The sequence below is a fragment of the Anguilla anguilla genome, chromosome 17 (assembly GCF_013347855.1).
Source record: "Anguilla anguilla isolate fAngAng1 chromosome 17, fAngAng1.pri, whole genome shotgun sequence".
Taxonomy (NCBI): domain Eukaryota; kingdom Metazoa; phylum Chordata; class Actinopteri; order Anguilliformes; family Anguillidae; genus Anguilla; species Anguilla anguilla.
In genome coordinates this window covers 7,383,480-7,411,175 of record NC_049217.1, presented here as the reverse complement: position 1 = coordinate 7,411,175, position 27,696 = coordinate 7,383,480, and the positions used below count along the sequence as shown (strand labels likewise).

The 27,696-nt window shown below is 45.6% G+C and overlaps 1 protein-coding gene, 1 long non-coding RNA gene and 1 other non-coding gene across 3 annotated transcripts in view; 2 read left to right on the top strand and 1 right to left on the bottom strand.

Moving 5' to 3' along the window:
* Positions 1-769: 769 nt before the first annotated feature.
* Positions 770-6,481, top strand: LOC118216042 (zinc finger protein 250-like). The gene is made up of 2 exons (XM_035397047.1): positions 770-1,472; positions 4,157-6,481. Exons 1-2 carry the CDS (start codon positions 1,283-1,285, stop codon positions 5,167-5,169), a joined length of 1,203 nt encoding a protein of 400 aa, XP_035252938.1. The 5' UTR covers positions 770-1,282; the 3' UTR covers positions 5,170-6,481.
* Positions 6,482-8,571: 2,090 nt separating this feature from the next.
* LOC118217439 lies at positions 8,572-8,783 on the bottom strand. Its single transcript, XR_004763195.1, has one exon. It is a non-coding gene; the product is annotated as a small nucleolar RNA U3 (small nucleolar RNA).
* An 827-nt stretch (positions 8,784-9,610) lies between these two features.
* LOC118216188 overlaps positions 9,611-27,696 on the top strand; it is a 32,861-nt gene continuing 14,775 nt past the window's right edge. The window contains exons 1-2 of the long non-coding RNA XR_004762969.1: positions 9,611-9,666; positions 11,123-11,200. This is a non-coding gene — a long non-coding RNA (uncharacterized LOC118216188). The remainder of the gene's footprint in view (positions 9,667-11,122; positions 11,201-27,696) is intronic.

The window sequence follows — 27,696 nt, the reverse complement described above, 5'->3', positions numbered from 1 at the left end:
AGTTTCACCCAGCTGGGTCTTTGCCAAGCAGTAAGTAAATAAATGATATTTTTCTGAATTAGCCTGAAATATGTACTTTATTTGTTCCATACTTGTTAATTAAGCATTTGAAATAGGCTTGGGATCCATGCGGTAATGGATATAAGGGCTGTTGGACGAGGAGGTGGTTTGGGATTGATAGGGTTGGATAGCTGTGGAGAGTTATCAGTGGGATCAGGGTGGGGTTGGATGGTTTGGGATGGAGAGGGTTGGATAGCTGCGGAGAGTTATGAGTGGTGTTTTGTTTTTGCTGGGCACCTGTTCATGTTGGCGTGGAAGGTTATGAAAACATGAATGGTGTGGCTAAGACTGCTGGAAGGGGAGAGAGAGTCCATATACAGGTAACACTGGGCCGTAGGACGTTGATGATTCGATCATCAGGGATCTGACAAAATCAATGGGACAATAGTTGTAAAGGGAGGAATTATTACAATATGCACCAATAAGTTAAGGATGAGGTTGGGAAATGGAATTGAATGAGAGAGGAAGTTATATGGAGTACATTACATTACAGGCATTTAGCAGACGCTTTTATCCAGAGCGACTTACACAACTTTTACTTAGCACTTTACATTGTATCCATTTATACAGCTGGATATATACTGAAGCAATGCAGGTTAAGTACCTTGCTCAAGGGTACAACGGCAGTGTCCTTACCCGGGATTCGAACATACAACCTTTCGGTTACAAGCGCAGTTCCTTACCCACTGTGCCACACTCCGTCATATAGAGCTAAATGTGTCATTGAGACTGATTGGGAGACATGAAACAGAGCTATGTGATGAGCGTTTGGTAGAGAAAACGGTCCCACGTGCTGATGTTTTGTGAATTGCATGATGTAAACAGGGAGACTGTTTGAGAGGTCAGGAAAACTGGGTGTGGATGGGGTATATGTTGAATGTTGTGATAGGAACGGGGAAGTAAGTGTGGGTAACGCTCTTTTTAGTTTTCTTAGAGTAACCGGTTTAGGCCATAGACTTGTAGAAGGTTCAGGGAAATTAGTTTAATGTTGGTAGACTTTGACCGTCCTCGTACTCCAACACAGTAGGTGGCGATGTATGCACTTCAAAGTTTACGCATTCCACCAACCAAACCCAAAGAATAAAAAGAACAATTCACCGCAGAAGAAGAGTATTCCTGTGGCATCACGTGAGGAGGTTATCAAAAGTACCAAACAGGGGCGTCAGAGGAGAGACGTGGCTTTGTTTTGCTCGGGTACCGTTACCTGGAGGTTGGTGTAGAAATGACTAAATTAGGGCTTTTGAACGCCTATCTTACCGAACGGTTAATGGTGGCTGTGCGAGAGATTTTGGAGGTGGTGGAGGGCACTGTGTCGGAGTACCAGGAAGAAGCGGCTCGAACGCACCGAGAAAACGAGAAGCTGAGACGGAGGCTGCAAGAAGTCGGTTTAGACACGGTCGCAGATTGGTCGGGTAAGGGATGTTAATGTTATTGTCTTATTTGTCAAATAAAACGAACGGTGTGGATATGGCAAGTCGTTTTTTAAATCATTTAATGCACATCAACGTAATTATATGGAGGGGGGCTGGGGCCAAAACCTTTACATAAGCGTTTTTTGGCTTTGCAAGTTACTCGGCTACTTGCGTTGTGTAATGTAATCTGAAGAAAAACACGTTTCCAACGTACAAAAATGCCTAGTTACACATACAAAGCAATATAAGTAATTAAGATGAGCTAAATCTAGACCTGTCATTCAAAACATATGTGTCCCATCAAAGTGTCAAATGGCAATAATGGGAATATCTTGCTGAATAATTTCAGCTGTTTCACACAAGTTATTTTTAAAATGACTACATAAATATGTGTGACTACAACAATGCAGTGCTTTGGGTATATGAGAAGCACATTTTGCATGAAATGTATGAATGAAATAGTTTTGTTTAGAAAATTCTGTTCAGAAATAAGATATTTTATTATTTTACATTGTAGAAGAAATTATACTTCATTTGAATAGCAAGCCTATAGTACATTATTGGAGGCAAACATGTCTGGATAGGTTTGTAAAATTCAATGTTTATTTCACAGGCGTGTATTTAATTGAATAGTCTAAACAATATGTTTTCTGAAGAATGGGTATATAGGTTTAGTTTGACATGATCTCAGACTAGTTTACAAAGAACGTGTACTAACCATGACAGAGATACGTTTGCTTATTGAAGCATATATAAAACAAACGACACCTGCCAATTACTGTATTTTGCGATGTTCACCGAGTGACTCAAATGTAATTAAGAGCTTGCGCATGAAGGTCCTCTTTCACGTAAATTACTTCTAGTTATGAAAGCGTTTGTCAATAGGGCTTGCTGACTGAATGAATTTAGAAATGTGGCGTTTAAGCAGTTAAACAGTAGAAATGCCACAGTGGTCAACTTTTTAAACTGTGAAATACAGAAAATAATGTTTTTAAGGGCTGAGAGTCTGTGGTCATTGTAGTTATTTCTGTAGGGAACCGTGAAATGCGCCAAACTCTCGGTGCTGTATAGGTATGGGGCATGCCGCCCTGCGAAGGCGTTTTGCTACCCCCCAATATTACAAGGAGGAATTTGTGGGACATTGGGTTTATCATAAACCGGTCAGTTTTGCAGTTTGCAGTTTTGAACAGTCAAGATTGATTGACTAGCCTAGTCAGTCAAATTAGTTTTTTGTATTAGCCTACATGCTATTATTAGATGATATGATGATCGCCGATCCCTCAATGTACCGTTGATCGCAGATACAGATTCTGAAATGCGCTGGAATCAGGACTTTGTCCTTTCAGTTCATGCTTTCAGATGTTTGATGGCCCCAGTCAGCAGTGCTGATGGGCAGCGGTGCTTCCCCGATTCCGTTGTTGTAAAAAATTTTCTTACACTGAAAAGTCCCTGATTGAGTTCATGTTTGTTTACATTCTGGACAGATGTGACTGCAAGTGAATCTATGGCTCTTACCCTGGCAGCACTTTCGACACAAGCAACGGCGGAAGTGCTGTCCTAAAATTTCTCCTTACCGCGAAGAGTGACTGACCCGCAAGCGTAGAGATGTGTTACCACGGCAGCCCAATTGTATTGAGAAATACCATCTTTGTGGGAAAAGGCTGTATGCTGTCAATGCATTTTGATGAAACCAACCAGACATAAAATAAAAACTAAAAAAGTTTGCCAATCACCCGCTGTTTATACTGCCAGTATAGCGCAAGCCATTTAAAACCGTAATAGATAATGCATCTCCTTATGAACAAACAAACAATAAATAAATATACATAAATAAAATTGTTTCAATATAGGCCCATTAGTCTGTCTTTGACAATTAAGTTTGCCCAAATTTATTGGAAAATAACACTCAAACGTAACATCCAGTGAGCACTAGTGACATACTACTAGTTAAGTATTTTAGTATCATTTTATGTAACCTACATGAGTATACTTCATGTAGGCTACTAAGTGATGCAAAGAAGTTCTGTGCGCACTGGATGTTTAAGTTGCTTTTGAGTCAGACCAGTGGGTCTATATTTAAACTTCATGTGTAGCCTACAGATTGAGCGTGTGATTGACAAATGTTTTTATTTTAATCTAAATGCAGTGACGGCATACAATCTTTTTTTTCCAATGATATTTCTTGATGTAATTGGGCCACTGTGGTAACATATTACTACGCTTGCCACTCTTCACCATAAGGAGAAATTTTAGGACAGCACTTTCAGCATTGCTTGCACCGAAAATGCTACCAAGGAAACAGTGATGGATTCACATGCTGTCACATCTGTCCAGAATGTAGATGAGGTCCATTAATCAATTTAATAAATGAAGGTTTTAAAAAAAACAAAAAACCCTTGTTTCTTAAGCCTTTTTTTTTTGTTTTCCATGGTTTTCAACAACTGTGTCATGACTGCTCCATGACTTAAGCCGATATGTTCAATATAGCCTATTACTTTCTAACCTGGGAGAAAATGGGAAGAATAGTATTAAACTGATCTCCATCAGTGCTGTGTCCACAGTTTCAGAATGGCTATTAAGTTATTTCTCTGTCTCTCTTGCCCACTCCTTCTCTCTCACTCTCTCCCTCTCCCACTCCCTTGCTCTCTCTCTCCTGCTCACTCTCTCCCCCTCCCTCTCAACAGGAACAGGACATCCTCTCTCTCTCTCCATCCCTCCCTCCCTCTCTCCAGGAGCGGCGCTCCCTCTCTCCCTCTCGGCGGCCGAGGGGAGGTCCCCCGCGGAGGAGCAGCACGGCGAGCAGGAGTGGAGCTCCGGCCTGAGGGAGGAGTTCGCCCTGAGCGAGGAGGAGGAGCAGCCGCCGCCGCACGCGGGGTCATGTGACCCGGGACTCGCCGCGCCGGACTACGCCGCCGCCGCCGCCGCCGGCCCGCTCCCGTCCGCGCCCCGCGTGAAGAGCGACGAGGACGCCGGGCCCGGCGGGCCCCCGGACCTCTTCAGGGTCCACATCGTGGGCCCGGCGGGGGCCTACTCCCCCCCCGGCCTTGCGCCGGACTCCATCAAAACGGAGCCCAGCGAGGTCTACTGCGCCTCGGCCCAGCTCCCCGCCCCCCTGCGCACCCCCCCGGAGGCGGGGAACCCCGCGGGCTCCGACGAGGCCGACGCTCCGGTCGGCGAGGCGGGGGCCGATCCCCACCCGCTTCCGCCGCCGTCCCGAAACAGGCAGCCCGGGGGGGGTCGGTCGGGCCGGGCCTGCCGGAAGACGTCCCACAGCTGCCCCCACTGCAGCAAGACCTTCCGGCACGTGTCCCGCCTCAAGATCCACCTGCGCATCCACACGGGCGAGAAGCCCTTCGGCTGCCCCCTGTGCGGCAAGTGCTTCAACAACGACGGCACGCTGAAGAACCACCAGCGCGTCCACACGCAGGTGCGGCTCTACAGCTGCGCCGAGTGCGGCATGAGCTTCAAGGACGCCTACACCTGCAAGAAGCACCAGCGCGTGCACACGGGCGAGAAGCCCTACCGCTGCGCCCACTGCGGCAAGCACTTCAACGAGGCGGGCAACCTGCAGACACACGTCCGCACGCACACGGGCGAGAGGCCCTACTGCTGCACCCTCTGCGGGAAGCGCTTCCTGGAGTCGGGGAAGCTGAAGAAGCACTTCCGCATTCACACCAGGGCCGGCGCGCAGAGCTGAGATCGGTCGCGCTCGGTCGCGCTTTTCAATGCGGGCGCGTGAATATTCGCGGGACTGGGGTGATTGATTTTAATGAGTGCGTGGAGCGTGGGTACAGCGCCACGGCGCGCTGATAATGTTACGCTAATGGCGATTGGTCAGAGACGGCTGCTAGTCCTGTCTTTGAGGTTACGGTCACATTTGCACCCGAGTCACGTGTTGCTTGCGATGGTGATGGCGAGGCTGTAATGGTGATTTTAGCTGATTGGGAGCCCTGTAGAAACGTGTCGTTGAACTGAAGGCTCGGTGCTTTCCTGTTTAATGACCACCTCAGCCGGGTGCGAGACCTTCTCAACTTTTCTGTCTTTTCTAGCTCTTCAACGCAGGTGTGTATTCTTTTAATAATCACACAGCTCCACCCAAATCCGCTGACCGTATTTTATAAGCCTTTTTGAGGTTTAAAATTGAGTTTGATACTAAATCTGTTCTGTCCTGAATCGGATACTGAGGTGTTAGCAGGTACAAGTGGGTGCCCTGGTGAGAAGCACTTGTGACAATTGTGATTGTGTCTGCTGACATTCAAACTGACGCGCTGGACTCAGAATAGCGTGCATGCGCACAGATGGCGCCGGGTCAACGAGAACACTGATTGAACTTTGCGGGTCAAAAAACTGATTGAGGATGATCCAGTATGAGGACACTGGCCCTTTAAGAGTGAGTCAGTTGTGAGCGTGCGGTACACTAAAGTAAAAGGTCGAGCCCCTGGTTTGATTCAGTGCAGACAGGGATGGCCGAATTCGGTCTGCCCTGTTCCTCGCCCTGCCTGGTGACCCCCCCCGGTCCCTTGGTCCACATGGTTGGAGAGTTTTAATGCATAGACTGACACTATGGATTCTGGAGACGTTTCGGCTACGTGCTTCGCCACTGCTTGGGCACGGAAAGGCGGAGAATGTTCCAGAAGCTCGGTATGGCTACTACGTTTTGATTCCTGAGTCGCTCCCCTCCGGTACCGTTTCGCCGGTAAGCAGCGCGTTCTTCTCTGACACCAGGGCTCTCCAATCTCTCCACTGGCCACGCCCCCTTTAAGTGTGCATGTTGGGGAGGAGAGGACTCCATTGGTGATGGACATGGGCACAACAGTGTCACTGCTGAACTTAAAAACATGCACTAAATTTGGTGTTTCCCCTCAGGTTGAGAATTTATTTCCGGTGGTCGACTCCATGTGTGTGTTTTGGGGGGGGGGGGGGGTTGTACCAAAAAATGGACTTCTGAGGATTGTTTGTACTGTTTATTAAATTGTACTGCAAGTAATAACAACAAGTTATTCAATTTTGCTGTTCGGGCACTTGATTTTTCTTGGTTCGTCAAAAAAAACCCCAAAACAAAACAAAAAAAACCTTTCACAGCCCGTTTGTAAGGAGAATTCCTCTGGGTCAGGTCTGTTTATGGACAACCGAAGACAAGTGGCCAGATGTTCTCTCTTTAATTGGTTTCTAAGGTCTGTCTTGATCAGAAATGGAAGGAAAGCTTGCTTTCAATTATGTAGAGAGGCAGCACAAGAAAGAAATGAGACGTTGTACTGAAACCCTCTGCATGGTTGAAAATTACATGCCCTGTTCATGGCTAAAAAATCTTTCAGTTTACACTGGCATTACCAGTGCAGTTGCGACCTGGACACTGAAACGTGTAGATTTCTGCCCACTCGTCATTTTTGCTTGCCAGCAACATTATCATTTCAGCCTGAGTTTTTCATATCAGGGGGTTTATCCAAGATGGCGGCGAAAAGGAAGAAGAGGGAAAATTGTACAGATGCTGGAAAAGAAAAATCAGCTATCAACTCTATAAGTATGGCTGTCCATAAAACATAATTTGTTTCTGGAAAACAACAATGAACTACTTGGTAGTATGAGAACAGTTTTTAACAATGATACCTGAAGTTATCATTTGCTAACCTTTAATGGTCCTGTCAGGACATTGTGCTTGAAGGAGCTCCATTTTATGTGCACCTTTCCTGGAGGGGGGGGATTTTTGGGCGAGGGTCTTCAGGTGAGTAACATTGATCCAAGGTAGGTTCCTGTGGTCCCAAGACATCAAGAAAATGTTACTCATGACGAACACCTTACAAAAAGAAATACAAAAGAAGCACAAAAAAATGCCTTACACAAAAAGTTACTCACACATACAAAGCACTATCCATAAGTCATTTGTTCAAACTTGCTAAATCTAGCCTGGCCATTCAACGTATTGATATTAAAACTAGTTACAAGAAACAATGTTGGCTATCTTAGCTCACACAAATTAAACAGGCTGTATTCCAGAGCAAAGGTACCCAATGTTTCCTAAATTATTTCGAGAACTTGGCCCTGTGATTTTTCATCTTACCATTTGAAGAGAGTGTGGTCAGAATAACGTACAACAACAACAAAAAAAAAACGAATTATCAAACTTATCAACATATCTAAAAGTTATCCCAAAAGCAACAAGAAATCCTATTTTTTAAATAAAAATCACTATATAAATAGAACACACAGCCACAGTGACAAAATAATCTTTAAAAGGAAACCATTTTACATTTGAAAGTGTCCTTCTCAGGGGGTGGGCTAAATGATCAGATCTTTCCTATGGTCTACTCCCCATTTCTGTGGGTGTCCACCAGAACGCTGTCTCATCCTCGCATTTTTTCTCAAGTATATGCTACAGAAATATGCTTCTCTTAAGGTAATTGTAACGTCGCTGTTCTGGACGTCCCAATAAACTAGGAATTGATTTGGTCTATTGTTGTCCGGCAGGATGCACTTCGACTTCGACACCGAACGAATTATGAATGAATGCGAATGTATCTAAGAAATATTCCCGTTGCGAATTATTGGCTCAGTACCTTTTACGCACCGCAGTGGCAGAAGAGCGGAACTGCGTGTGATTTGGCAGGCCTTTGTCACAGAGTAGCATGTGTAAAACTATTCAAGATATAAAAATAATTCATAACATGATCTTCCCAACGCTGATATCATTGTACTGCACACGACGTACATAATGTAAATACACATTTAAAGCCGACATTGGCGACCAACATTTTAAAGTATCTTGGATAATCGTGGAAAAAACGAGTCTATTCATAATCTTGTGATTAATTTGAAATTAATATCCAGTAGGTCAATGTCATGACCCGAGGAGTAGGCATTACTTTCGATACAACTTCAGTAGTTTTACGCTGCGCTTCGAAAGCAGAAGTCCAGAAAATGAGTCTTAGGTAGTAGTATCTAAAGATCCTGGACGCGAGCACGTGAGAATGGTTTCCTGGTAAACCCCATTTCACACTTCGTGGATTTAGAAACGTGTGTGATTTACAAGAATAGTATTATGTCATAATATCAACTATTAATAAATACTAATAGTTCTGTTATTATTACCATAAACGGGCTAACCACTCGGAACGCATCCCCTTCCTCCGCATTCTTTGCAGAAGCGGAACGGTCATCAATGATAGAGAGCGGTTGATAAAATCAATACTCTCTATCCGCTTCGCGCTCAGAAAGGGATGCATTGCCTCGTCATCGTGGGTAGCGAGACCAAACACTTTCGAAACGCATTTCTCAGTTAGAAACTATAGAAATGATCCCTGAAAGTATAGTCTTAACATTCAACTGGGACTCGTCGGGGTGCCCTAAAAGTAGCAATTGGTTTCATCTGTGGTTGTTCTGACCGATGAATTCCGACTCACCAAACTGTGTATAAATGCAGCGATGCGCCACACTATTTTGATTCGTGCTATGGCTCGGATTCGTGTGTTAGCCCACTTAACAGCTAAGCATGCAACTCTCCACACTTAGTAAACATGCTACCTAATAGTAGATATTTTATCTAAGTTTTAATATGTTTTTATGTTTCACATGATTAATGAAATGAGCAAGTAAACCACGCAATGTGACAAGGCAAGCGAGATATTCTCTGATGCAACGGTAGCCACAGGCTATAGAGAACGATGACATTCATGTCATCAAAAGCATAGCCTCTCGGTCATTTAGCATCTTCGTGAACGATTTTACGTAACAGCGAATTTACACAGCATTGTTAATAGACTTTTTAGCCGCAAAACATGTTTAGAAAGGGAAATTTGCTTCAAAATCCCACAATGCACCACTTTATATTTGCATATTTTCGCATATCCTATTTGATTGGTTACCACAGTTCCGTCTTTTTTTCGCGTGCTCAAGAGAATACAAACATTACATTACATTACATTACATTACAGGCATTTGGCAGACGCTCTTATCCAGAGCGACGTACAACAAAGTGTATAATAAACATTTCAACTTTAACATCTATCCTTCCAGTATTTCTTCCCGGTTATTTCCCCACTCAGCAGCACGTAATCTCAGCAGACTGTACTCAGGACTACTAGAGTCACGCCGAAGTTGTCAACAGTGTTTTTAAATACGGGCATTTCGCTGTTCCGTCACAGGCAAAACGACACCTAATACCAATTTATGAGGAACTATGGCGGTTGCATACCGTAAGGTAATTACCTAAGATTTTTTTTACTTTAGGGATTATTTGCCCTTACTTCAGGGAACCATACGCTGCACAAAACTTCTCAAAGGTTTTCCCAAGTTAAGGGTATTAAGTGCTTTGAACACGGGAACCCCCACGATAAACCATGGAGATTGTGGCGTTCTGCACCTGAGGCACCGCATTAACGGATTCAGAAAACACTTGGACAGTAAAAGAAGAAATCCAAATTGGTCAGCAGAGGGAAAATAATATTATTAGAAGAATTCTCCTGACAAAAGTAACCTGTTATATATGGTAGCTATAGCTAGCTAACGTTAACCTTGATTTTAAGTAGCTTTACGTTATTGTTCCTTTATGTTGACTAATAGTGTCATATTCATAGTAATTCCCTCTAACTTTGTATCATCTCGTTCGTTGGCACTGCTTGAACATTATGTCGCTGTGAATAAGACTCTTCTCGCGTCTGCTGAATGTAACTGTAATACGATGGTTGGAGGTGCTGTTGCTGTGTAAAAGTTTTTATGAAATTATCTCAACGAATTCAATTAGGGCTTAGGCTACTCCTATTCACTATGTGTGTATCAATGGCACAGGAATAAATAAATGAATGTAACAGATCCACAAACAACTGTAGATGATCACCAATAGATGCAGCTGATCCACAAATAAATGTAGCTGATGAATTAATAAATGTAGCCGATCCACACATAAATGCAGCTGGTTCACATTGTGCAGTGTCTGTACCTTGAATTTATTTACGTATTTCTGAGACAGTCCTAGCAGTAGGATTTGCAAAAAAAATCTACAGATTTTTTTCACGGAGTCTCTAGTTCAGCCAATCAGATCTTAGACATCCTAACGCCCACATTGCACCGACCAGTCAGCCTTGAAACGATCTTGTTAGTCTCTAAAAACATGTTCCCTGTTTGCTGTTGTTACATGACGAGAACCACGTGCTCATTACTACAGTCTGCATCTGATTTCACCACCACTTAAGCATAGCCAGACTGCGGTTTAGCATGTTTGGGTTTGAGTCTCTGTTGCCCTGGTAAACTAGTGTGGCTAAACCAAACTCCCTTCATGAAACTGAAAATCCTGAGTTTACACCAAAATGTCGACAGACTAATCGGGTTAACTGAGTTAGCCACGTAGTCTATGAAAAACAGGCCCTGGCTTCGTGAAATAGCCTACCCCCGGGAGTGGTAAGTGTAGGACTTGAGATTGGTGGTGGTGTTTTTTTCTGAGGATACCTACACATGGAGACTGGTGTAGAAGTGATTAAATCAGAGATTTTATTTAAGGCATATCTTACTGAGCCGTACATGGCTGTGCGCGAGATTTTGGAGGTAGTGCATGGTCCATGACCATGAAATGCACTTTTTGTACGTCGCTTTGGATAAAAGCGTCTGCCAAATAAATGTAATGTAAATGTAATGTGCAAGGCACTGTGTCGGGGTGCCAGGAACAAGCGTCAGGAAGTCCGAGAGTCTGAGACGGAGACGGCGAGAGGTCAGTTTGGACACGGTGACAGATTGGCCAGGTAAGTGAAGTTAAGATTATTGATATGAACTAGCTCTATGCCAAATAAAATTGAAGGAGTGCTTCTTTGTAGCATTGCTTAATTTAGCCTAAACTAGTCGCTAACTCTACGTTATATGACAGTCTGTCTACTTGATATAGTTGTGTTTTAGATTAACTTTGCCTGTTAGTTTTGAATGTCAACAAAATGTCGACAAAGACGTTGTTGCATGAAGGCTAACTACCAAACATGTTTTATGTATTGAGGCTACAGCATCATAAGACGTACAAAACAAAGTCATTTGTGACAAAAAATGACAACACTTTGGACCACAAATCACCATTTACAACATTCTTGTAAATGCATGCAATTAGCGCATTTTCTTAAGGTAACACACTGTTTTGTCTTTAAAAATTTGTGTCCATAAAGTGTCAAAAGTGTTGCGAATCTGCGACAACTGATTTTGATGCAATCAAAGGGTTAGTTTTGCAATTAATACTTCATCCCTGTTATACAGCATGTGGCAAAAATCTTATTATAATTGGACTGGGACACAATTATTCCAGTTTCAGACCTTGGCACACTGTGTTCCTCTTGTATATTCCTCTTGTGTCTTGGTTGTATATAGCATGGCTGCTTGCTTGTAACCGCACATATTTTATGTATAATTATGTGTGGGGTAAAAAGTATTTATTATTTTCATTAATATGAGGTGACAGTGAAATTGCAAGCAGGCAAACCTAAAACACACTATGCAGAGTAAGATTTAAAGTTTCTTTAACAGTTTTTTGGTGCCTTTTTGGTGTTGGGCATTTTACACTCCGTAGTTTTAAACATAAGATTGTTGTCAAATTGTACATAACTAAGCAAGACAACACAGGTTAGTATTACATGAACAATTTAAATCTTGAGTAGCTTTCCTGTAGAGCTGTGTATGTTTTTAATGAGATTAAGATATATTGGCCTAAATTCTATTGTGTAACTGCAATTATTTAATACAAATAATTTAAATACTGGACATTTTTTGTGAGCAATTGTGTGAGTTGTAGAGAGGACATGATTAGCACGTGAGCAGGTTAGTGTACTTGTGCAGTGAAATACTGCTCTTCAGATTGCAAAATGTGTCCAGTAGAACCTCCACTGTAGGGCATGCTGCACATATCTTTGTCTAGATTCAGTGAAGCTCCCTAGGCCAGTGTTTCTCTCCATTTTAGCATGGCGGGAGAGTGTGGCCCTTGCAGTGCATGTGTGTGATCAGTATGTGCAGCAGTCCTTGCTCGTGTCAGCAGCGATGGAGGTCTGTTGGAGTGCTTACAAGGTAGGGCAGTGCAGAAGCGCCCGTTTTCACCTTCTGGTCAAAACGCGGGAACATGCGGAACTGCGTTCCTGTGCCAATGTGTTGGCCTGTGTCCATTCTGTTTCTACCCATATCGTCACCCACCCGCCACCTAGAGTCGTTCAGTGAAACGTGATGAAGAGGGGATTCTAACGTGCACAAAGATTTGTCTCGCACGGTTTCAAAGGAAACTCTAGAAATGAATTTACCAAAAGTGTTGTTTAGTCAACAGAGATAAATACATTTTTGATAACTGTAACTGGTAACTGTAACATGATTTCCAAGCGGGGCAAAAGTCACAATGGGTAGATCATAGAGATGGTCGATTTTTTCAGGTAGTAGCTTGCTTTCAGGTAATTTATTATGCACTGGAATGTCTGATTGAGATCATTTTTTCACTCTTTGTAAGGTAAGAAGTTGCTTTTTTGGAAAACCCACACTTTTCACATTTGAAATTCTATTTACTTACTTAGAAATGCTCGTTTTTAAGTTTTTGACTTTTCTTAGCCTATGTGAAGAAAGAATGGATTGATTGCGTATGGCTCAGAGCTGACGGCTCAGTACCATCACTGTAGTGTTAGCAGTTGCTTGACATGTTGCGGACAGTTATTGGATTTTAAAATACCATCCTCATCAACTTGGGGTGTCAGTTTCAGCCCTCCTTTGGGGAAGAGGATCGCCTTGTTATTTCTCTTGTTATCTCTTGTGATTTTACCAGTCGAGACACGTTTTTTTTGCTTCAGTGCAGAGAGTCTAAGCTCGACCTTGAATCAGTGACAGATAAAGGCAATAATTGAATAGAATGCTATTTTTAGATGCTGGCGGGCTTGAAGGACTTCCAACGCATCCAATTTTGGCTATGGAAATGAATGCACCGGCACTGATGTAAGGCCTGTTGTGATGTTTGTCATGTAGCCTATATACTGAATTATTTTGTGTTCCTGAAATGACACTTAAAGTGTGTCTTTCCAACCCAACAGTGCTGTGCCACGAACCCTTACTGCCCACTCTCTGGAAAGATCTCCATAGGTGTTACCGCGATAATGTACAGTTGTGTGGCGTTTGAAATTCGCCAGTTGTCCCACCACCTGCTGTGCGGCTGAGCTGTCAGTGCGGTGCGTTTCGGCTGATAGATTGGGCTGCTCTTTATTCAGGGCGGCCATAATGCATTTATTAGAAGCTGGCCAGAATTAGAGCATGAATTAAATTATAATGCACTGGCGTATGTGCAAGTACACCGCAGTTAGTTAAGACATGACATGCGCTCCAGAAAGTCAGATGAAGCCAGGGAATGATTCACAGTGCTCTCCAAAGCTGTTAGCACTCTTGATCGAGTTGAGCTGCGTAAAATAAACAGCACAGGTACTGCATGCTCAAGTAAGTCACCCCCCCCCAAAAGATTTGTTACAAATGTCCACACCCTTGTGTTCAGTACTTCGTGTACCTTACGTTCACAAGGATAACACTACTGAGTCATGGTCTGTATGCGATTGATTGGTGAACACATTTCGCGATCCTAGAGTTTACACTTGTGAACTGCCCTTTTCAATTCAAACAACAAATTGTTGATCAGGTTCAAGAGATGGGAGACAGAAATGGCTATGGTAAAACAGCTATCATTACTCTTGATCAGTCAAACTAATGTTAATTTCAAATTTTAGACTTTTTTTTTTAGTATAAAAACTTCAATGTGACCACTGTTGCAGCATATACATAGTGTATGAATATGAGCATTTAATGTCACGTTGTTTACATAACATCACTTAATATGCTGTGGAAACTATTATATTAATTAAACATGGCCCTGGTAAAAAATTAATTGTATGCAAATAAACATTGACAAGGTTTTCGGTTCAGAATGCAACATTTGCCTGAAGAATAATGAGCAAAATAAAACAAAAGAATTTTTGCATGAATTCACCATTCGTCTAGAACACGGATTTGCTCAGTTCACCGAACAAAGTCCTAATTGGCCCTAGCATTTATCTCTGCTAAAATAAAAATGCTCTTTGATGTCTACAGTCTTGGGTTGGAAGGATCCCAAGAATCTCGGTTGGAAACGCCGCTCCGCAGATGTCGCTGCGTGTTCTTCAACGATGAAGACGCCATTAAAGACTTCTATCATTCTTTAATGAGAAAGTCCTTCGTCTGGGAGTTGACAGCGTGTGTCCTTGCCTTTCAGGCCAGTGATGTGTTACACTCGAGAGATCTCCTTCCTTCACTGTTCCCCGCGCGGGAGGATATTAGCGAAACCCGCTAACTCTTACATTGGTAGGGTAATGTGGTTGTGCAGGCTCTCCAGGTTGGCGGCATTGGCTGCCCGGCTGAGTGAGGCAGAGAGAGGCGGAGCCTCTTCCCCATGGCCCTATGCAGCCACACCCCAGCGGGATCCCGTCTCATAAATAAACCAGAGAGGCGGAGCCTCTTCCCCTGGCCCTATGCAGTCACTCCCCAGCGGGATCAGTCCCCTGTGCAAGATTTGTCAAAATTGATGTTTGTCAGTCTCCTGTGCGGGATTTGCTTGTTGAATCGCAGGTTAGCTTTGTCTGTGTGCAGTGTACCTCACAGATACTGATGCAGTCATTCAGTGTAGCACAGTGGGTAAGGAACTGGGCTTGTAACCGAAAGGTCGCAGGTTCGATTCCCGGGTAGGACACTTCCGTTGTACCCTTGAGCAAGGTACTTAACCGAAATTGCTTCAGTATATATCCAGCTGTATAAATGGATACAATGTAAAATGCTGTGTAAAAAGTTGTGTAAGTCGCTCTGGATAAGAGCGTCTGCTAAATGCCTGTAATGTAATGTAATGTAATGTGCTTCTCATACACTCAGAAATAATGGTACCGAGGACGCACACTTGTTTCTTCAAGGAACTAATTTCCCAGATGTACCCTGGATGGTACAATGACGAGTACTTCTTTTGAGTACTAATTTGTACCTTTTACAAGCAAAAAAGGTACAAATTAGTTATTAAACCCATGTCTAGGGGTACAATTTTATGTATCTGTGGGGTGCCTGTGGCAAGCGTTGTATCTCCTTAGGCACTTTTTGTACATTTTTTTCCCCACCCACGTTCACTTTAGTTCCTTCCACTCTCCCTAAGTCACCTGTTTCTATTTATAACCGTCACAATTAGCCACTCAGTTGTATAATTAGCAACTTGACTGTGCCGTTTGAGCGCCTACAGGGAGCCCAGGAGGATAGCAGGAGAGAGGTTAATTCCCAGTGGGCTATGTAATAGAGACAAAATGGCGGGCATAATTCTGATATATGCTAGAAATATGTAATAAAAATAAAATGATTCCATAGAATTTGGAACTTTTTTGTAAGTTGGTTTTGGGCTGTGCAGCTTCCTGAGCGCAATAACAATCATTGCCACCATGTGGTGTGCTGCCTTTCTTTCCATCATTCATGTCAGGTATAATTAAAGAAAGAAGATAATTATTGAATGAGCATATCGCCCAGCCCTAAATGTATGTTTATATTTTCAAAAATACTGGAGAAATACTGAATATTGTTTTCTTTTTTGTGTTGCACTACCAGGAATGCGCACAAGGTGGCAGGCAAGTTAAAGAATGATGATTTCCGTGTCACAGCACTATGACTCTGCCGCTTAGTTTGTGGGTTTCACCTCCTGTGGGGGAATCAGACCTCAGCCGAGTTTGTGGGCTTCGCCTTTTCAAGAAGTGCCTCAGCCCAGTGAAATGTCGTGGTTTCTCACTGATATATCCATGGATTCAGGGTTTGCCCTCGAGGTTGTTTGCGGTGAAAGTTTGGCGAATTAAAACTCGCTTGACGACGCGCGCGAAACAACAGGTGGCGAAGCCACGCCGAGTCGCGCGTGTTTACTCACGCGGGGCGATGCGATAGGTGTACTGAGGAGGGTCAAGAGGACCTCGCCCCAAAAAGATCCAATCAGGAGGCGAAACGCACGCCCGTAATCTCTCTCCATTCATCACGGAGCAATTAGCTTCGCGCCGCGGGCTAATGCCGCGAGCGCCTCTCTCTCTCTCTTCCTGACCCTTCGGGAAAAAGGTGTTCCGCTCTTTAAGCAAATTTGGCCGCTAATCAGCGTACCTCCACTCCACCTCCAAAACGTGCTCCTGGGTGCCTCTACCTGGACCGTGATTTGCATGTGAGTTCACGCAAGCGCAGCTGTTGATTTTTTGAGGGTGCTTGTGAGCGTGCGGTCCGAACAGTCGGGCAGGGAGTAATCAGGGGTCATGTGGGGAAACCTTTCTCTGCGGTCCCATTATTCCGAACCCTGTGGATTAATCAGACCCTAATAAGTCAAGAGCAGAGCCTTAGAGCCTTAATGCTCCTAATGCTAAAGCGTCTGCTCTGTCTGTGCTACATGGCCAAAAGTATCTGGACACCCCTTGTTCTGGCCCATTGGTTCCATTACATTACAGGCATTTAGCAGACGCTCTTATCCAGAGCGACTTACACAACTTTTTTACATAGCATTTTTACATTGTATCCATTTATACAGCTGGATATATACTGAAGCAATTTCGGTTAAGTACCTTGCTCAAGGGTACAACGGCAGTGTCCTTACCCGGGAATCGAACCTGCGACCTTTCGGTTATAAGTCCAGTTCCTTACCCACTGTGCTACACTCCGTCCTTACATTCACTTCCACTGAAGGCAAACCTTAATGCTACAGCATATTATATACTACTCTAGATGATTCTTCCCCCAACAGTTTGGGGAAGGCCCTTTGTTGTTTTAGCATGGTAACGCCCCGAGGCACACGGTGAGGTTCATATAGAGATGGACTGGCCTGCATTGAGCCCTGACCTCAACCCCGTCCAGCAACTTTGGGATCAATTTGAAAGCCAACTGCGAGCCAGGCCTAATTACCTATTCAGTGCCCGACCTCACTAATGCTCTTCTGGCTGAATGGAAGCAAATCCCTGCCGCTGCGCTCCAACATCTAGTATAAAGCCCTCCCAGAAGAGTGAAGGTTATTACAGCAGCAAAGGGTAGACCAACTCCATATTAATGCCCAGAATTTTGGATGAGATGAGGTTAGATGTCATGTGTCCACATATCTTTAGCCTTGTAGCGTACATACATAAACATGCAGCCAAGCCTTAGACCAGATTGCAGCATTCTGCTAAGTTTCTGTTCTCCTCTACGCCTCATTTGTATTTTGACGTTTGTACGAAAACAGAAGAAGCTAAATTAAAAAAAAAAAACAGAAGACTCAGGGCTCTGTCTCACTTTTGGCCACGCGCGGCAGTAACCCAAAGACAAGAGTCTGTCCCTATTTCATACTGGCGCAGTTTTCATTTCCCTGCTCAACGCCCACGTCATTTAAGCAGCAAATTGCCTCGTGCCCACGTGGGCGGGTTGGTATTAAAGTGAGGCGTGGTCCCTAGTAATTCTGGGCGCATCGCTATTTTGATGCAGCTGAAAGTGTTTGCGTTAGGACCAATAAAAGCCTAGTTCTTAAGTCACATGGCAGTTGCATTGTTATTTTCAGGGTGCTGTATTTAGATAGAAATGTCCATGTACATAGGTGAGCGTGCAGTGCACTCTCCCGCCTGTTACACACAGGCATGTGCACAAGCTTGGCACGGTGGCATAGTGGTTGGCACTGTTGCTTCGCGAAAAGGAGGTTCCGGGTTCGAATCCGGGTCCGACCGGATCCTCTCTGCGTGGAGTTTGCATGTTCTTCCAGGTTCTCCATGTGGGTTTACTCCGGGTACTCTAGTGTCCTCCCACACTCAAAGACATGCATGTCAGGCGCACTCCTGCAGTTTCCCTTGACCAAGGCACTGGCCTCAGAACTGGAGTTGGTCCCCGGGCGCTGCACTGCGGCTGCCCACTGCTCCTAAGTAACTAGGATGGGTCAAAATGCAGAGGACAAATTACCCCACAGGGTTCAATAAAAGTATATATAAGCATGTGTAAAAATATCAATGTTATAATGTGAAAGATTATTATTGTGCATATCGAAACATACGCTATAAAAATGCACCGTCATTATGGATTGATATTGATCTGAATTAGGCAAGTAGTAATGATGAATAAAATTGGCCAAAATATAGGTGAACTGTATGGGAGCCCACTCCGTCAGCATCCCAGTGTTTTGCGATGCTACAGTACGTGTAAGGTTACGCGTGTACTCGTGAATGATCCTGGTTCAAGACATGACTCATTTATACTGGCCAACTCTGTCATTCCTGCAGTCTTCTAGGGCAGGGGTGGCCAACCCAGGTCCTGGAGAACCGCAGGGTCTGCTGGCTTTTGTTTTTACTCGGCACTTAATTGATCAATTAAAGCAGTTGATTACATAGTTAACTCATCTCACCTGGTTTATTTTGTGTAAGTGGTTGTTGTATTTAAGGTCAAAACAAAAACCCGCAGACCCTGCGGCTCCCCAGGACCGGAGTTGGCCACCCCTGTTCTAGGGGATTTCCCCCCTGGAGAGGTGGCTGTTAGGAGACGTTTGGCTATCTGTTAAATAAGCGGCTGACGAAACGTTTGTGGCGCGTGAATTTTCGTTCAGTTGGAAAGCTCACGAAAACGCACGCTAGCCTAAAAGAGAGGACGCGGAGAGACAAATGAACGTTCTCTCTAAGGATGCGCTTCAGGTGTTTGCGTAAGTCAGGTGGAGCATTATAACACAGCCCCCAGAAGGCCCGAATAGTCTTTGCGGGGTGTTTGCGCGTTGCGTAACGCTGCTAGAAGTCGTGGATGTCTCGGACATGAAAGAGGACGCATTAGAGGGCTTCAGAAGGCGCGAGGGCGAGCTGCTTGCGCCGATGCCAATTAGCGAACCGAGACGGGCTTACACCAGCGGCGCGGGCGAGGAGGGAGCGGCTGGCGGAAGAGCTGCTTCGTCTACAGCCCGACGAGCAGACTGAATAGGTTTATTTGATCAAAACAAAAAAGTCAAAGCTTTGTCCAGTGAATACTGCATTTATTTGGACATTTTACATCACCTTGTATCTTTACTAATTATGTTCAAATACGGTCTGGAGGGGGTTAACTGTATTTTGTTTTTTGTTTTTTAACCAGTGGCTTTAAAGGGATTGGAAGATGACACTGTGATTGGTTTTTCACAGTTACGCTCAAAACACACCTATTAATTAAATCAAGCCTATGAGTTCACCCCTTTTGAACCTTGCGCTTTACGTTGCGCTCAGGTAACCCGCCGTTAAACTGGCGGAAGTGGATCTGGCCAGGGGCTGAATGCACTTGAGCACTTTGGACCGTACGCTAAGACCGTTAAACTCGAGCCCCGCGCGCGTTCGTTCTGCGCTGCCCTGGAGAGATCGATAGATCTGGATGGACAGCTCTGCACGCCATTGCTGACGGTTCTGCACCTTCGCCTTGCTTTGCTCCTGATCTCTCTCCCCCCCGTTGGCTGCCTGTTACCGGTCCCAGCAGGATGAGACCTCGGTGCTCACCTGCGAATGGAACAGCTCCACCACCACGCCCCCAATTAAACCCTACACCCCGGCCTACGCCCCACCCCACCCCCACCCTAAAACCTCTCCTCCCCTCCCTTTGTGATCACCTCTCCCAGTCACAGTGCCTGTCTGTAATCCCCCCCCCCCCCCCCCCCACGGGTGGGATAAACTTCTCACAGTGGTCGTGACAGTGCAGTTGTTGGCCATCTTCCAGCACCGCCTTCACTTTTGCTGACTTTTACGCCGACTTTATCCCCTGCACCAATTTGAAGAAATTTATGTTACAATCCCTCGTGCCAAATAGAATCAAAAACCTTTTTAAAACCAATAAGGCATGCACATATTTTACCTTTGCTTTTTCCGGCGTACGTGTTGATTAATTGGGGTGTATTGGGTGGAAAGTGGAAACATGATCACTTGTGCGGTGGTTTGGTAGGGAGCCAATTTGTCCTTTGCTCTCTCTCTCTCTCTCTCTCTCTCTGTCTTTTTATCTCTCTCTCTGGATTGGAGCTCAGGGTGAATTGAGTGTGTGGAGATATTCATGTTTGGTTATGCTTTTTATGCGGGTGTATGAATATTCATAGAATGAAGTGATTAATTTTAATGAGCACGTGGAGTGTGGGTACAGTGGCACTAATAATGTTACTCTAATTATGATGATCAGAAACAGCTGCTAATCCTGTTCATCAGATAAAATGGGGGGGTATGAAAAAAAAAAAACATTTGTGAGTGTCATCACGAATCTGTCAATATCAGAACTGCAGTGTTAGCAGGTACAGGTGGGTACCCTGCTGGTAATTTGTATTTGTCCTAATATTGTAGCAGTTTCTTCTCCCTAGTTTGGCTTGGCATAAGTTAGGTCAGAATAGTGTTCACTGTGTGAACTGAACTGTGTTCTTGGCTAGGAATTGCTGTACAAAATGAGTATCGTACCTTATTGAACCTGTGTTTTGTAGTCGTCCATGACCATGAAATGCACTTTTGTACGTCGCTTTGAATAAAAGCGTCTGGTAAATAAATGTAGTGTAATGTAAATGTAAATGTAATGAAAAGCGCTCAGTGATCATGTCAGTTGAAATTCAAAGCGACACACTGCTCTCATGCGTGCGCACAGATATTTTGGATTGGTGAGAGCGCGGATTAAATGTTGCAGCAGGCTCAAAAAATAAGGCAAATAAATTAAACGGGGAAACCTGCTAAAAAATGATGCCTAAGCCAGCTCCGGTGAGTCCGCGTCAGGAGCGTGACGGTCGCAATCCGCTGGAGTGTTTTCCAGACGAACGACGGGTCGCGGATAAATCTAATTACTTCTGTGTCACCGCGTTTTCTTCCCCCCCCCCCCCCAAGAAGCTCAGATGTAGCGGCAGCATTTCTGTAAAGTCCCTTTTTTTTAACGAGACATTTGAAATGTTGATCGTGAGAGGGCCGAGGAGACCGTTATTCCTCCTCTACGGTTCGCGGTTTCATTTTCGGAAATGTTACGAACCGGCTTGTTCGTTTTGAGGAACTCCGTTCGTCTGGAACCGCACGGGGCACCGCGTGCCGAGCGCTACACGCCGTCCTTTTGAAACGCACTCGACTCTGAGCCGCTTCTGTTCTCTCTCCGAAAGGCCGTGTTTGGTTTTGCGCTTTGGTTGCTCGAGTTCTGTAAATATTGCCCCAAGCTATTTGTGGGCTGTTCAGGACTCTGGGGAGCTGGTTTTGCGAGCAGTGGCCAAAAGTGCGATGTAGATGAATGATTATTACCAGGCTCGTCATGAAAGTGCTGTCTGTCACTGTCGTACTCCTTTTGTACTTAAAATACATGCTGTAGTGCCGGGTGGCACATCCTGTTAGAGCACTGTTCTAGTGCATGGATACGCTCTATGGTCTGGTATCTGTTAAGGCTTTGTTCTAGTGCATGGATGGGCCCCATGGTCTGGTATCTGTTAAGGGTCTGTCCTAGTGCATGGATGGGCCCCATGGTCTGGTATCTGTTAAGGGTCTGTTGTAGTGCATGGATGGGCCCCATGGTCTGGAATCCGACCTGGATAATACGTTATGCTAGACGACAGCAGGAGCGATTACATCTCTGATGTGACTCCAATTTCCTGTCAAATGCCCTGCTGAATTTATTTAAACCCATCAGAAATAAAAAAGAGCTGAGCTGAAGCTCTTCTCCTTTTAACCTGCAGACCTTCTGCTGGTGTGGTATCCGGTCCGTGTCAGTGCTGATGTACAGACCTGCTGGTGTGGTATCTGGACCGTGTCGGTGCTGATGTACAGACCTGCTGGTGTGGTATCCGGTCTGTGTCAGTGCTGATGTACAGACCTGCTGGTGTGGTATCCGGTCCGTGTCAGTGCTGATGTACAGACCTGCTGGTGTGGTATCTGGACCATGTCAGTGCTGATGTACAGACCTGCTGCAGGTGTGGTATCTGGACCATGTCAGTGCTGATGTACAGACCTGCTGGTGTGGTATCTGGATCGTGTCGGTGCTGATGTACAGACCTGCTGGTGTGGTATCTGGACCGTGTCGGTGCTGAGGTACAGACCTGCTGGTGTGGTATCTGGACCGTGTCGGTGCTGATGTACAGACCTGCTGGTGTGGTATCTGGACCGTGTCGGTGCTGAGGTACAGACCTGCTGGTGTGGTATCTGGACCGTGTCGGTGCTGAGGTACAGACCTGCTGGTGTGGTATCTGGACCGTGTCGGTGCTGAGGTACAGACCTGCTGGTGTGGTATCTGGACCGTGTCGGTGCTGATGTACAGACCTGCTGGTGTGGTATCTGGACCGTGTCTGTGCTGAGGTACAGACCTGCTGGTGTGGTATCTGGACCGTGTCGGTGCTGAGGTACAGACCTGCTGGTGTGGTATCTGGACCGTGTCGGTGCTGAGGTACAGACCTGCTGGTGTGGTATCTGGACCGTGTCGGTGCTGAGGTACATCCAACACTTTTGGGATCAATTGGAACTGCAAGCTGGGCCTAATCACTGAATCATTGCCCCACCTCACTAATGCTGTTCTGGCTGAATGGAAGCAAATCCCTACAGCAATGCTCCAACATCTAGTATAAAGAAGAGTGGAGGTTGCAATGAGTGGACCAACTCTGTATTAATGCCCATAATTTTGGATAAGATGTTGGATGTCAGGTGTCAACATACCTTTGGCCATGTAGTGTACTATTGGGAGCTGTATTTCATAAGCAGTGACTAATGCAGTGTAAATTTGGTTCTGTTTTTCTGTTTTGTTTTTCTATTTGTTGTTCGTCCTCTGTAAATGTCTTTTTGCCTGCATTGTTTCTTTGACTGTAAGAAAGATAAAGAAGAGAAATCATTCAGAAAGTCAGTCCAGAACAATAAATATCATAAATCTTCTGCATGGAGGCCTGGTTTCATTTGAATTTTTACTGATATTTCACAAGGATTTATGTCCCAATGCCTTAGTTGGAGGACGTAGAACTGACGGTAGTTATGAAGGTTTTCCGTTCACTCCAAAATTCGAATTCCTCTCTTCCTCTCTGGATTTTCATTATTATGCGACAGTTGACTGTCGATGCCGCCGCCGTCCGTGGTTTTCCACCCTTGGGTCTGCACGGTACATAACTCTTTATGTGCCATATGTCGGTTCGCTTGGGTGAAATTTCGGTGGGTGAACCGACTCTTAATTCTGCCGACAGACCGAGCAGCCAGGTTTGCGCAGGGAGTTTTTAATTTGATTGCGGCATTAAAAGTTCTTAATGTCACGGCGAAACCTGCTGAGGGCCGCTGGCTTTGTTCCTGTTTGCTGCCGGTCGCTGTGGGCCCCGCAGCGGTGAAGACGCTTGGCGCAAAGACCCAAGCACAGAAGTGCGTTTCGTCTGCCCCCGTAAATAGAACATCGTGTCAGGAGTGTGAGGCTCGCGCACCTTTCTCTGTCTGATGTCATCACGTCAGGTGACCCCCTAAGGTCCGTTTACGCAGGTCCGGAGTTACCCTGGAAACGTTTCACTTTCGTGTGCTAAATAAAGTTTTTTTCCGGGAGCGATGATCAGTGGTCCGGACGCCATCGCCGTATTTCCCGTTACCTCTGTCTCGCTCCTGCAGTGTTTATTTGGCTGTGCGCGTAATTCCTTCCGTTCTCTTTTGGAGTTTCTATTGTCTGGGGCGATGGGGCTCAGATTGTTTTTCTTGCATTGAGAAATGATTGTTAAGCTCAGGATGTGTGCGTAACTGCGTGTTGTATAATTACAGCAACAATAACAGCAGCCCACCATCTGTCTGAATGTAGTCGGCTACATTAAAATCGCCAGCTGGGTCTTCGCACCAGCGGCGGAACCCTGGCGTTCCTGTTGCGAGGCAGGCGGCGCCCACCGGGGGGCAGCGTAGCGAAGTGCTTCCCGTGCTGCGGTCTCCCGCTCGGAGGTCTGAGCGACAGAGCTCCAAATATGACACGTTTTTGAGTCCGAGTACCTGCAGCATAGCCATCTGGCTGGCGTCCGTGCGGAGCTATCTCCTCGTTGACAGAGCGCTCGAGCGTGCGAGTCCGTATAGCACACGCGGGCGGGAAAGCTCGCGGGCGCTGGAATGGGCTTTTCTAGCCCGAGGAGGAGTGCTGAGGTGTGACCGTGCATTATTTAAGGCTTGTTCCTCTTCCCCGAGTGCCCTGCTTTCCATATTTCAGAACTCAACGGCCCGGTATTCAGCGCACGCTTTCGTTTTCGAAATGTTGTTTACGCTTTTCTCCGCGGCGCGGACCGGCCTCTTTTCGCACCGCGGCCGGCAAAGCCCAGCCGCACGGACGCGAGGCGGAGGAGGACGCGTCCCGCGCAGCAGCTTTAGCACGCAGACCGCGCGCGCTCCTTCAGCCGGCAGGGGTCGCTAGAGTGCGATGAGACGCAGAGCCCAGCCAACTGAACCCTCCCCTCCTCTCCCCAGCCCTGGCCCTCCCCACCACCGCCCATTATGCCTTGCCCTGCAGGGTCAGCCACTCGACAGCTTCTAATTTCAAACATATTTTCTTTTGGGAATGAGCCGTGTGTGCCACATTTTAAAGGCTCTCTCTTTCCGCCGCGACAAGCGCTAAAAACACTTGAGCGCGGCGGAGGTTATTGTTCAGCAGGTGATCGCGCTCTTTAGATGAGTCCAGACTCTGACTCCTCGCAGTTATTAAAAATCCCATTAGAGTGGGCATCTCTGCTCGGCTCATTATCTCCGTGCGCACAATGCTTGGTTATCATTTGTAACCATCTAAAATTGATGACATTTCTGTGTGCGTTTGCTCTCTTTTATTTCGTAAAAAAATAAAAATAAATATTGGTGAGCATTACATACGTGGAATCAACCCCTAAACGATCCTGACGTTTTAGAAGCACAAAATGCGGTTCTCCTCTCCACTCTCGCAGGGGCGATGAAAAAAAGCGAGGAAATAAAAAAAGTCTCATTAGGGGAGCGGCAGATGGACGAAATGCAGACGAACGCATCTTGTCCGAAGCGCTAAACGAAAAGCGCGGTTTGGAATGGGCCCGCGGAACGAGGTCTGATGGGAACTGTAATGCAGCCATACGGGCGAAAGAGCAGGTGTGATTTTATTCCATCTGAAGTGGCCAGGGCTCAGTGCACGAGGGGGGGGCAGGGGGGGTCGGGGGGGTCGGTTCTGCTCTGGACCCCATCCTCTGACCTACAAGGGGATCATGGGGGGCGATTCATGTTCGCCCTGAGGCACTAGGGTAAAGGTCAGTATACCGCCCCCCGCCCCTCTCGCCCCGGGGCTGGAGCAGAAACCGGCAGGAGCGGCGGGGTGAGAGCCACGTCGCCACGGCGACCTTTCGGAGGGCTACCCGCGCGCGCATTTGTTGGCCGCGGGGAGAATGTGGAGACGGCGATGAGCTGGAAGCCTCCCGTCGCTAAAAGCTCTCATTATGTGTAAATTATGGCCTGTCAAGTGTCCGTGGCAACAGCCCCTGCAAACATGTGCAGCGCTGAACTGCAGACACTGGGCCAGTTCACCTACTGTAATATCGCCAAGTTCACAGTAAGCACCGCCATCTTCTCATCATGGCTAGTGGCTTGCTAACTAAGCTAGCATAGATAAATAGCACATTGGATGCTAACTAAACTAGCATAGATAAATAGCACATTGGATGCTAACTAAACTAGCGTAGATAAATAGCAAATTGGATGCTAACTAAACTAGCGTAGATAAATAGCAAATTGGATGCTAACTAAACTAGCGTAGATAAATAGCAAATTGGATGCTAACTAAACTAGCGTAGATAAATAGGAAATTGGATGCTAACTAAACTAGCGTACCTAAATAGCAAATTGAATGCCAACTAAACTAGTGTAGATAAATAGCTAATTGAACATAGCTTTTCATTATGTCTACACTTAAAAAACTAATTGTTGTACCATGGTTGCATGTAATATTATAAAAAGATGTTGCATGTAGGCTACTTCATTGTGTGCTACCAGCTCTCCGTAATCTTACAGTCAGAACCACAGACAGCACCGCCCCGCTTACAGTCAGAACCACAGACAGCAACGCTCCGCTTACAGTCAGAACCACAGACAGCAACGCTCCGCTTACAGTCAGAACCACAGACAGCACCGCCCTGCTTACAGTCAGAACCACAGACAGCACCGCCCCACTTACAGTCAGAACCACAGACAGCACCGCCCCGCTTACAGTCAGAACCACAGACAGCACCGCCTCACTTACAGTCAGAACCACAGACAGCACCAGAGACAGCACCGCCCCACTTACAGTCAGAACCACAGACAGCACCGCCCCAGTTACAGTCAGAACCACAGACAGCACCGCCCCACTTACAGTCAGAACCACAGACAGCACCGCTCCACTTACAGTCAGCACCACAGACAGCACCGCCCCACTTACAGACAGCACCACAGACAGCACCACCCCACTTACAGACAGCACCACAGACAGCACCGCCCCACTTACAGTCAGAACCACAGACAGAACCACAGACAGCACCGCCCCACTTACAGCCAGGCTGACAGCTGGGGCTTAATCCCAATCAAGGCGGCTTCCTGTTGCCTGAATTAATGAACTGCAGTTGATTAAAGGGAGAGAGTGTTTGCTGTTTGGCCACTGTGTGAGCTCTTGTTTGCATCTCTCTGAATCCTTTTTGTCATCCCTGTTGTGGTTCAGGTAAACCCGTGCTTGTTTGACAGCCACTGTCGTGTCCGTTTGCTTCATACTTAAAGGCATGTCTGGGTTCAACTGACCTCAGCTGCCTCCATGATTATTTAAAGCGACTCGCACTTTTAAAGGAACATAAAAGACTGATCATAAAAAAATTCAAATAACAGTGAAATATATTAGTGAAAGGACGTGATTTAGCTGTAAAGTCCTGAATTTTCTCTACTCATCGTAAATTTCCACCTGCTAAAACTATCTGAAACTATTAATGAGGATGATCAACAATGTATGCCTGTCGTTAAAACATCATAATCCCAGAATGAGTGAGCAGCCCCCTCCAATTTCAGATTTTATAGCTTCGGTTCTCATGCTTATCACTGATACACGAGGGACAGGGAACAGGGAAATGTAAGTGCCGCTCATTGAGAGGTCACTGACAGGCTAAGTCACAGAAGGAATTGCCACAATAAAGCTCCAAAAAGACCGGGACTTTTTCACAGCAGTTGTGATAATCATATGTCAAATTATGCGTATGAAGAACGTACAGTGATGTGATAAAGAAGGTACTCCCTCTTTCAATTCTATGGCTTTATATTTTTAGCCATAACTGACCGAAACTAAACTAAGTCCTCAC